This window comes from Egretta garzetta, unplaced genomic scaffold, assembly GCF_000687185.1.
Source record: "Egretta garzetta isolate BGI_Z169 unplaced genomic scaffold, ASM68718v1 scaffold85, whole genome shotgun sequence".
Taxonomy (NCBI): domain Eukaryota; kingdom Metazoa; phylum Chordata; class Aves; order Pelecaniformes; family Ardeidae; genus Egretta; species Egretta garzetta.
Genome location: NW_009259718.1, coordinates 3,398,981 through 3,410,509, shown reverse-complemented (window position 1 = coordinate 3,410,509; position 11,529 = coordinate 3,398,981). Strand labels below are relative to the sequence as shown.

General features: G+C 47.9%; 1 protein-coding gene across 1 annotated transcript in view; it reads right to left on the bottom strand.

Annotated features, from left to right (window-relative positions):
• Positions 1-11,129: 11,129 nt before the first annotated feature.
• GAPDH (glyceraldehyde-3-phosphate dehydrogenase) overlaps positions 11,130-11,529 on the bottom strand; it is a 2,759-nt gene continuing 2,359 nt past the window's right edge. Inside the window, exons 8-9 of the mRNA XM_035894593.1 lie at positions 11,377-11,460; positions 11,130-11,231 (exon numbers count right to left, since the gene is read on the bottom strand). Coding sequence (XP_035750486.1) covers positions 11,130-11,231; positions 11,377-11,460 — 186 coding nt within the window. The remainder of the gene's footprint in view (positions 11,232-11,376; positions 11,461-11,529) is intronic.

The window sequence follows — 11,529 nt, the reverse complement described above, 5'->3', positions numbered from 1 at the left end:
CACCTGTGCCTGGCCCTGCCCTGAGACAGGGCCTCCGCCATGGGCCTCGCCTCCGCGCTGCTTCAGTTTCTTTCCCTCTTCCCTTTGTATTTTTCTTCCTAAAAGACCTGAGACAGAGGAATTATTTTAATCTGGGCTTTTGTTTCGAGTGGTGATGCCTCGCGCGCAGTAGATCAGGGGTCGCTTTCTATCCTGCCTGGGGGCTCTTTTGGTTCGTGCAAATCCCCTTGCCCGTAGGTGTCTTTGCAGCCTTTTCTGCGCTTTCCCTGCTGCGGAGATCTCTGCAAGTGGCTGGCGAAGTCTGGCTTCCCCCATGCATGAGACATGACATGCGTTCTTTGGCCGCTCAGCACAGCTTGAGAAACCCACAGGACTGTAGAACGCATACCCTGAGAGATTTCAAGCACGAAGCACAGAAGGACCGACATCTCTGCTGTGAGCAGTCACTGCCCAGAGGAACAGCTGGTGCTGCCAGACACCCATGTACTGGGACGTGTGGGGACCCCAGTCCCACATTGCTTGTCAGAACTTCATTTTGCAGTGAAACTGAGATCCCCACCCATGTGTGCAAGATGCTCTTCTCTGGTGAATTGTATCACCAGCAAGAGGCTCCGTTCCCCCACTAGTGTGACAGCCCCTGAGCTCTCACTGCCGGGACACACAACACTGATGCTTTGCTTCAGTAATTTCTCAGCATAGGAAGCACAGCCCAAGGTCTCCAGTGTTAGCTGGACCATCTCCCCTGCAACTACCTGTCCAACAGTGGTGACCCCACATCTTTGATGCTGGGTATGAGATGACCTTCCAGCTATTTCACTCTTCTCTGTGGGCTCCTCTCCGTTCTTTGGGGAGTATCTAACCTGCTTTTCTCCACCGTGAGCCCTGCTGGGAACTGTGGTGTCTAGGAACTGCTCAGTGCTGTGTTGCTTCTCGTGTCCCTAACCTCATCCCTTTTGCAGGACATTTCTCAGCAGCACCTGCTCAGGAAGACATATCAGAAGAAATTGTCTAACAAAGACCCAGGTCTTGGCTGCTTGATTCTTCTGAACACCTGCATGGTCTGTATTCATCTCACAGGGAATAATCATATCTCATTTACCCTTAGACCACAGCCCATCCAAAAATCTTTCTTTGGCCTAAACTTGCTGAAAGACTTGGTTGCAGGGGCACAGATGAGTGGGCCTTTTCCTATTCTTGATCAAGATGACGAATTGATGGAATGAACTCTGCTGGAGGAGGTCAGTTACTCTTTCTAGCTGACTGTCCTCAACCAGTGAGCATGTTGCAGCTGTGTCTGGTATGGTCCTTAGTGCACCAGAGCAGACCTTGGCATACAGGGGACAAAGTCCTGTCTCATTCAATGTTCATGTATTAATGTGGACATTTATTGCCCAAGTACAGTCCAAGCACGGATGTGTCTTACTGAATGGAGTTCCATGGCAGGATCCATCCGGGCAGTCCCTCTGTCAGTATCTATCTCGGGACCACAGCTGCTGTTTGGTGACCTTCATGAATATGTGTCCAAGACCATCCTTTTAGGATCGTGTCTCTCTGGATTGGCATTGAGGTCCTCCCCTTGAATATTTAGGCAGGTTACTTCAGCTTCCCCACCCTACAGAAGTCCATGTTGGCAAAGACTTACTTGGGCAGTCTGGAAACATGCTAGCAATTGCTCTGGTTTCTCCCCCTGCAACACGTGGACTGTTGTGTCTAGGTGAGGGCAGGCACAACTTTTCTATCAGCAGTGGGAGTGGTGCAAAAACCCTCCCTTGAGGCAAAAGCTGTCCCTGGGCTGAGACAGACCTGCTTGTGAGCATCCTGCCTCCATGAGGTGCTGAGGGACATGATCAGCCTTTGAGCTGGGGTGAGAGATGAAGTTCTCTGCTCTGGCCACTGTGCTCCATGCTCCCTGTGCTGAGATCAGCCTCTTGGCAAGGGACTTCAACAGACGGTGCCAGGCATTTTGCAGAAATGAGCCCTGGCTCTGTGCTGAATGCATTTCTAATCTTGTGGCATGCAGAGTGGCCTCCCCTGCCCCTTCTCTGGTGAAGTTTCCTAGGACTCACCTGGAAAGTGAGCTGTCGTCCTCAAAGACCCTGCCTGGCAAGGTAGCTCTGAGACCAGGCCCACTGAGTTTCTTGGCGAAGACTACCAGATTTCCTCACAGAAGGGAATGGGGAAGCATTGCCTTCTTTGCACCTCACCACGTGGATGTGGAAGTGCTAGGTTAACAGTTGGACTTGATGATCTTAAAGGTCTTTTCCAACCTAAATGATTCTTTGATTCTGTGTTCTTACTGGCTCTAGAGAGGGTTCAGTCAACCTAACCACTAAGTAGCCCAGATCTTCTTCCCTGTGTCAATCAAGCCTGCTCTCTCCCTTCACTCATTCCTGGATCCCATCTTTTTTAAATCACATCTCAGAACTGAAAGAGTCTGATTTGTCTGTCTGTTCAGTTACGGTCCTGTATTTTCCACCTAGCACCCTTCTGCTGAAGATGCTTTGTCACCTATGCCACACAACTCGGCTTTGTGTGAGTTAGCTTTCCCCCGTTTCAGGATTCCTTAGATGGACCTAAATATGATGCTGACAGCCTTCCCCGGAGCAGCTTTTGGTTCCCTGGTAACCTGTTTATTATTCTGTTGTTTCTTAGCCAAGAGGTAGGAGAGATCAAAGCTGCATAGAAAGTTGCTCTTGTTCATAGCTTTGAGCTGGGAGATTGGCTTTCCTAAGCCTTGTGCCTCTGCTACAAAAGCTTCATTTTGTTCTTGAGAAGGCCATACTCTTTATATGTTTATGGTTATTGCTATCTCAGGTACTTGTGGCACAGAGTGTCCCAGAACTTGCACATGATCATCAAGTATGTATGTCAAATGCTCTGGTTATGGTTAAGAAACCTCCTTTTGAGAGGAGAGGTCAGAGTTAACACAGAACACAGGTGGACAGACTCCTGAAAACATCTGGCAAGCTGCTATGCATGGTGATAAATGCTGGGAGCAATAGTAAAACAGCATGGAGAACTGGATGGGCTACAGACAGCTTTAGGGAAGCCCAGTCACCGTTGCAAATCTTCCAGTGGACGTATGAGACTGTGAGAGGTGGTTTAGATACGAATTTTCTAAATGCTTGGGCCACTTTCTCTTGGGACAGGAGCAAGGAAAGGATGCTGTAGGTCCTCTGGTGGGGGGAGTGGTATAGATTTCATAGCTTGGAGAGCAGCTGTAAGAGCTGGGAAGGTACAAAAGTAATGCTATAGGAAAGGAGTTCAAGCAGCCACGAAAAGGCATCACGACCAAGCTGAACCAATATCACAACAGATGGGAAGAGGCAGCATTTTCAGCTTTGACAGCAGACTGTGTCTGGGCAACGAGCAAGAGGAAACAGAAATTCTCAGGGTAGGAAGAAACATCGTTAATTATATATTTTCATGTCCATGGCCACATCGCAGAACTGCTAGCTCACCAGTCTAACCCGACGTGTAAAGGTGGAATAGGCAAGAGCAATTGTGAATTGGGGTTGCAAGCTGTGCTAAAAATCGCATTCACTCTAGAACTAACAGCCAAACAATGTGCTCTGACACGTAATTTCATCAAGGCATTGAATCCCCAAATGAAACAGGGTGATTCATTTCGTAAGTGCCTCTCTCCTTTGTGTGAAAAGGAAAACTATGTTGTCACGGGAGACTTTGGCTGGGGATATGGAAGAATATGCTGTGCTGTGGAGAGTTTCTCATCAACTTACAAATGATGGCGTGCCCAAGTAAGGCAATGATTTTAAATATCCTTACAACAGATGAAGGCTGGGTTAGGATTGATGGTTGCCTGAAGACAAGGAATCAACTGAGAAACAAATCAAGACATCACCCAGGACAAAAATGCCATAACAGAGAACTGCATGGTGTTACGTAGCCTTTTCTTACAGTGAAGTTGTTCAGGGGAAGTATTAAAAAAAATATGATTAAGTGGGAGATCTTTGGAAAGAAGAGAGTTTTTCCAGTTATCCACAAAGCTGTGACTTAGGACACATGAGAAGATAGCTCTCAGTAAACTGTTTCCTTGAATAAGTGGCCATGTGACAATAGTACTTAGAAGTAAGAATAACTAATAAAAATAATAATAAAGCCCGACCTTAATTAATAAAAATAAACCTTGTAACAACTACAGCAACTGTGGATGGGGGAAGAGGAATAGAGGGACAACAAAACAATAAAAAAGGTCTTCAGCTACTCCTATCACCTCAAGAAAAAAATAACAATAGCTGGATGTCTAAGGACGCTAATAAGTTGTTCTAGTAATATTTAAAGAAAAAAATCAATCCTAGCAGTAATGTAAACCCTTTTTTCTTGACTGAAATTGGAAAAAAAAAATCACAATAAGGCAAAAAAAGAGAAGTACTCACCAGATATGTCTGTTCTGTATTTGGAAAGAGCAGAATGTGGTCAGAGGGGGATGATGAAGCACTTTCCAGGCCATTAGCAATTAAGAAGGATCCTTGACAGGATTTTCTCAGAATAAACCATTCTACATTTCCAGGCACAGATGACCAAGAGCAGGCTAATGTGGAGAGGTGCATGGGGTGCCGTAGCGGTGAACTGAGGCTGCTCGGGGAGATGGAGTAAGTGATGCTGGAAAAAAAAAGAAAGCACAGTGCGAGTGTTTTGCAAAGCACGCTAACCTCAGTGGTGACCAAGAAGTGTTGGCTGCTGAAATCCATGGTTTGCTGATGTCCATTTTTAAATGCACTGGGGAAGACATTTAAAAGAGACTGGGTGGATGAGTGAACAGATGACGTCAGTGATTAGTCTGACAGGCCATGTACAAAAACCAATGAGAAACCGGTGGAGAGGGGAGGGAGAGTAGAAATCATGAATGGAAAAAAAAAAATCTGCACAGGCTTATGGAGGGACAAGGAAGTGTCAGACACAACTGATACCATTTTTGATATGTAGGAATGCTATAGCCTCTCAAAAGGAGTAAATAGTTAAAAATACCAAGAGGCATTAAAATATATTTTGACATAGAGTCAGAACATAGGTTCTGTTGCCATACATATATAGCCAATATTTAAGCTGTGCATAAATAACATTTAAGAGCAAGAACTACTGGGGACTCACTATCCTTGGGACAGCAGGAGGACTGGAAAGTCTTAGGGAGCAGGGCTTACCAGCAATCACATGTGAGTCCTCAGCCAGCTGCTGAAGCTGGTAGCATCTTTAAACATCTTTTATCCCCCCAGTGACATTGCTGTGCTTTGTCCTGCTTTGCATCACAAGTTGGAGTAGCTCAAGCAAAGACCCCCATAGCCATGATTCCAGGCTAGAGAAAAAAAGTTTAGTTATTTTGCACCTTAAAAAAAAAAAAAAAAAAAGGCAAGTGAGCATTTTGCACAGTGCCTGAAGTCACTTCATGATGACGACTTAGTCAGGCTGAGAAAGGCATACGAGGACTCTGAGGAGACAGGGAAGCTGGAGGCCTGTGCATTCGGTGAGATTTCGGTGTCTGCTTGGGGTCCAGCACCTAAACCAGTACCCAACATGGTAACAAAAAAGTAGAGATTACAAACCACCTTTTTTTTTTTTTCTTTTCCCTTCTGTCCCAGGACTCAGAACAAGGCCAACAAAAGTTGCTCACTTGTTTGGTGGAGAGTTTGGCAATGTTACAGGAGGGCTTTGAGACCTGCAGTGTCAGAGATGTCATCGTTTCTGCCCCCCCCCCATATTACTTCGCAATTGAGCAACCTTGAGTTTCACCCACCATTTTAATAACGCAGTCACTTGGTCACAGGATCCTTCTGCACTTTTCCACAGGCTGATTCAGTGTTGAGTGTCCTGCATCATTTTGCATTATCAGCAAACCTTGGCACCCCATGCTCCAGATTGTTCTGAAGGTGTTGAATGGAGGTGACCGTAGGGCCGATGTCTGCAGATGCTGCCCGCCTGCAGCTTCTCTCTCAGTCGGCACCAGCCTTGTCGCTAGTTTTCAGCCTGGAGAGGGTGGTCTGCCCTGTCCCGGGGGAGTTCAGGTTCTTTGAAAGGTTTTGCCAGTCTGTTTCTTCCTAAATCCAGTTGCTTTTCATCACAGGGAGGGGCTGATGTGAGTGGTGAATTACTTGCAGGACAGTTACCTGTTCATCCATTTCATGCCAGAGACCATCTGGGTCTGGCACCTGGTTCTGAGGGTTTGCTGCCCTTCATGTCACAGATGCTTTGGTTTGCAATGGTGGCTTTGTCTCATCACTGTTGAGGAAAATCTCTTGTCTGAAAATACCCAAAGCTCCTCTGATGGCAAAAAAACATCAGTTTTGCTTTTCTGCCATGGCCTTAGCTTCCCTAATCACTCCCACACCACCTTACGTCTTTTTGGCAGCTTTCTTGTCTCCAAGAGGCATTTGAAAAAGGTTTTCGTACTACCTTTTCTATTTGTCACATAGTTTCCTAAAAAAAATCTGCCTTTTTTTAGGAGCTTAAGTTTAATTTGCTAGTTTGTCTTCTTTTTCTCATTTGACTACAGCTTCAGCTTTTTGACAGCTGCCTTCTTACAAATCTGATGCAGTAAAGTATAAACGCAGTACTACTGTTCCTTCTAGGAACATGCAATTGAGAATAACGCCCTCAAGAAGATGACACTTCTATAGTAAGATAATACCTGGAGGTAAGCGAGCTGTCCTGTAGTAAGAAATTACATTCAGCTCAGAAGAATAAGTAACAAATTGTTTGGTTTTGCAGCACGGGTACAGTATGATTGCCCAAAGGTAGGTAGCTTGGTTTTGATTAAATGCCCACTTTCTGTGAGTACAGCTGTTGCTCACAGGGGCCTTTGCATACCCTGAGCTTAAGTCACGATCCTGCATTTTGTGAATGGCATCTGTTACAAAGGAGTTTGGAACATTATCGTTTACAATGTTTGTCTTATACGACTGTGCAATATATGCCTTGCATCATAGTCTTTCCTATCAGACCTGTATCTCCTCTTCCTTGCACAGATCTTGCCTATTGCTTTGCTCAAAGACTCATTTACTTCAGAAGCAGACAGAGGATGTTTTAAATGTCCAAGACTTTTTTTTACTCTGCTTATGCAGTCACCATTTTGTTACGTTTTGGTGTGGTTTTTCAAGCGAGCTTAGTTAGTTTCCACACCTGCTCAAGATGATTTTCACTACATGGCATCCTCCTTAATCATAGAATCATAGAATCGTTTAGGTTGGAAAAGACCTTTAAGATCATCAAGTCCAACTGTTAACCTAACGCTGCCATCCCACCACCAAACCATGTCCCTAAACACCTTGTCTACCTGTCTTTTAAATACCTTCAGGGATGGGGACTCCACCACTTCCCTGGGCAGCCCATTCCAGTGCCTGACAACCCTTTCTGTGAAGAAATTTTTCCTAATATCTAACCTAAACCTGCCCTGGTGCAACTTGAGGCCATTTCCCCTCATCCTATCACCCGTTACCAGTGAGAAGTGGTCAACCCCCACCTCGCTACAGCCTCCTGTCAGGCAGTTGTAGAGGGCGTTAAGGTCTCCCCCTCAGCCTCCTCTTGTCCAGACTAAACAACCCCAGCTCTAATGGGGTTAGAAACTAATGCTGAAGTTCCATGCTGAGACCTTGAGAAGAAGGGGGGTCTGAGGACAACTAGCTATTTCTGGGGGGGGTAATGCATGTGTGGTAGTGTGTGCAAATACCTATGAAGTAAAAAATGATTTCGCTAAACATTCAAAGTTGCCATAAAAGGGAATTTTCCTGTAACACCACTGCTAATTACCATAGCATAGCATCACTTGAATTTCCTCCGTCTTAAAAAAGAAAACAAAAGGTGCAGCTTACCGCCCCTAGAAATGGTTGGTTGCCCATGAAAGAAGTTGTCTCTTGAGTCAGCCAGAGAGCTTTGTGCGGGCCCAGCCCCGCAAAGGAACCTGTGTCTCAGGTGCATCCCTCTCCCACAATGGCTTGGCACAGCAAGCCCTGGTGCCTGGCCAGCGGAGGAAGACAGGATCAGGGTCCTCCTGTACATTCCCCTTGCAAGGCATTCATAAGCCAGGATGGATCCTGGCTTACCACAGCTGCTCTTAGAGTGGGTCTGTCCCAGCAGAGGAGCACAACTGCTTTTAGCTCCTTTGCTGAACAAGAGCCTCTTTATGTCTGCCTGAGCACCCGCCTTCCCTGACCATGCATTTCTATCCATTTTTCCCTAGATAGGAATGCTTTAAGGGCAAACCTAGAGCTCCCCTACTCAGGAGAAAATGCTTCTCTAGAAAAAGAAGCAGCTGCCACAGCAGATCCCCCATCTTTATCCCAAAGCCATCCAGAGTCGTATATGTAATTTTTCAAATTGCCAAAAAAAAAGAAAATAATTTTTTTAGGACAGGGTGGCAGTTCTTGGCCAGGCTGGCCACTGAGCTAGTTTTTCCATCTGTCTGGAGGGGCCTTGCTGTGGTGCCATCTGCAGGCACAGCGTCTGGATGCAACATGAGGATTTAGGAGAAGAGCTGTGCTTTTTCAGGAGCTTGTGAGAGAGAAAACCAAGTCCTCCAGGCAGGCCAAAAGCTGCACGACTTGTTTGCCACACTCGCTCTGCCTGTTTCCATACAAGAGCAATCGTGTTTTAAATCCTGTGATTCCTGGCTTGCCTCACTTAGGTGCCGTGTCATTTCTCCAAGAATTTCAAGAAAGATGGTAAACCAGTTGAAATAATATTTTAAAACACAGTTAACCTTTATTCCAAGACGTTCCCAGCACTCGCTGGTCTGCGAGCACATGCTCTGCCTCCACCCCACCCCCCAGGTTGTAAGAATTTGCTCCTTCCCACAGCAATTTGATCTCCAGTTGGATAGGGCTGGCTCTTGTTAAATAACAAGAGTCCTTTGCTCTAGGTGAGTTTTCAGGCAGGCTGATTTTGCTCAGGAAATGTAAGGCTTTTGAGAGGAAAAAGGTGACTCCTTGAAATGTTCCTACTGTAAACCCAGTTCAAAATACCTTTGTTTTACATGGGAAGACAGGCAGCCCTCCCCCAACAAGGCGTTTCAGTAGCCTCTCTGCACTTCCAGATTACCAAGGCAGGTGCTGGCCAGCACGCGCACAAATACTCCGGCAGCAGCGCACAGGACCGCCACTCAAAGCACCTGAAGCGCAGCAGTCGAGGGCAGGGTGGGACCAACCCAAGAGCCATTTGTAAGCCTGACAGGCCTGCAGGCTGCACCTCTCCCCAGCAGGAACCCAACTTCGCGGGAGGGCGGCCTCCAGTTAGGCCCAGCATCAGGCAGCTCCCATTTAACTCCAGAGTTTCCTAAAGCTCCACACAGGGCCATTTGTGGGGTAAGCCAGGTACAGCTGCTGCCCCAGGGCTAACGAGCTGCTCCAAGGCCCAGCTCCTATCCAGAGGCAGGCTATTCAACCTTTTTCTCTTTGCAAAGCAACTTTTGAGTCATCGCCCTCTCGTCCAGTAAACATTTAATTTTTACACAGCCCAACCACGGGAGATAAGCGGCTCCAGGACACTGTCCAACATACCTTCATCCTGGGAGCTTAAGTCCTCCAGCTTAAGTCCTTGCTCCAGATCAGGCTCTAAAGCAGTTGGGGTCCAGACAGCAGCTCCAACCCTGCCTGCCGGGGAGAGCACAGCGCATCACCACCAAGGCAGTGAATTGAGCTGCTAAAAAATGGAGGGGCCACACGATTTTATGCAGTGCATCGCTTATCTGCCCCAGTGCTCACAGAGGGCTCAGCCCCTGCCCGGCAGCACGCGTGCTTCCAGGAGGAGGTAATGCAGCCCGAGGGCTGACACTCACCTTGCAGAGATTTGCTGCTGAGGAGCTTAACTGCAACCGCCCCTCCTTCCGCACAGAATTAAGCCAGAATTAAGACCAGCTACCACCATGGTAACACTGGTCTCCTACACGTCCCTAGGCAGCCATTTCCTCTAGGGCAAGGCAATTCATTTTCAACAAGGTAAAAGCAAATGAAAAAAAAAAATTCCTCCTTGTAGTATTTCTGCTACAGCATGGGGAAGGAGAAAGAATTCCTGTTTCATGTGCTGCTTTGCCAAACCAAATGCAAAACCCAAAAGCCGTCTGCTCAGCACTCTGCTCTGCACACACCCACCAGACAAGCAAATCCAGAGGCAGATGGAGCAGCAGGGCCACCTTCCACCCTGCCATGCAGCAGACCTGCAAGGGCAGCCCAGCACCACACCTTACGCTGGCTCAGGGGCGGGAGCCTTGCCCCCGGCAGAGGTAGCTCACCAGCCTGCACACCACAGCCCCGCTCGCTCACCCAGCCATGCACCACCCAAGCTGTCCAAACGCCTCTTCTGGCATTTCCCACACCTCTGCCGCCTGGGTTCACAGCCCCAACATGGCCGCTGCACAGCACCACTGAGAGCAGCAGGGCCCACCTTCAAGCAGGCACCTACATTTGGTCATCACTCCCCAACTTTCCCCAATCTCCCACAGAGACAGACAGGCAACGCGCTTCAGATGGTGATCACTTTTATTGATGTAAGGTGGTACACAAACAGATCAGTTTCTATCAGCCTCTCCACCTCCCCCAGGCTCGGGGAGAAGTTGGAGGAGTGGGGGAGACAAGGGAACAGAACTGGCCTCTCACTGCAGGATGCAGAGCTAAGCGGTGGTGAAGAAGGGCAGGGGCTCCAACGAAGGAGAGTCCTGCTTCCCTAGGCAGCAGGGGGGCTGTGGGCTCGGCTCACTCCTTGGATGCCATGTGGACCATCAAGTCCACAACACGGTTGCTGTATCCATACTCGTTATCATACCTGGGGACAGAAAACAGAAGTGCTGTCAGGACTGATGCGTTTTGTGCATCCCCTTCCTCCACTGTTCCATGCTCCTCTGCCCCAATCCCACCCAACTGAACCAGGCAGCTTCCCAACCACTTCCAGTAAAGCAAGTGGGAAGCATCCCATACACGCTCCAAATAAGGGAAGGAGAAGGCTTTAGTTGTTTTGGGTAAGAAGCCATCTCACTCTGCAGAGACTTTTTGCATGTTGGAGCCACCCTACTCAGCAGGAGTCTGTGTATCACCCTGCCTTGCCAACCCAGCAGTGATGAACAGAAGTCTGTAACTTGTCTGCCAGCCCCTACACCCTGGTCTCCCCCACCACCTCCCAGGCTGTGCCTACCAGGAAACCAGCTTGACAAAATGGTCGTTCAGTGCGATGCCAGCACCCGCATCAAAGGTGGAGGAATGGCTGTCACCATTGAAGTCACAGGAGACAACCTGGAACAGAGAGGGCATTGTAACAAATGCAGTTACCCACAGCCTGAACCAAAGTGCCCAAATCAGGATCCCTGCAAGGCTGCCCCCTCAGAAGAAATGAGGCGAGCACCAATAACCACACACCAAGAGACCAGGAGTTCCTTACCTGGTCCTCTGTGTATGCCAGGATGCCCTTCAGGGGCCCATCAGCAGCAGCCTTCACTACCCTCTTAATGTCATCATACTTGGCCTGACAAGAGAGACATTTAAGATGGTCAGATGCCAAGTCACACAAAATGGCCGCCGGGGGGAGGGGGAG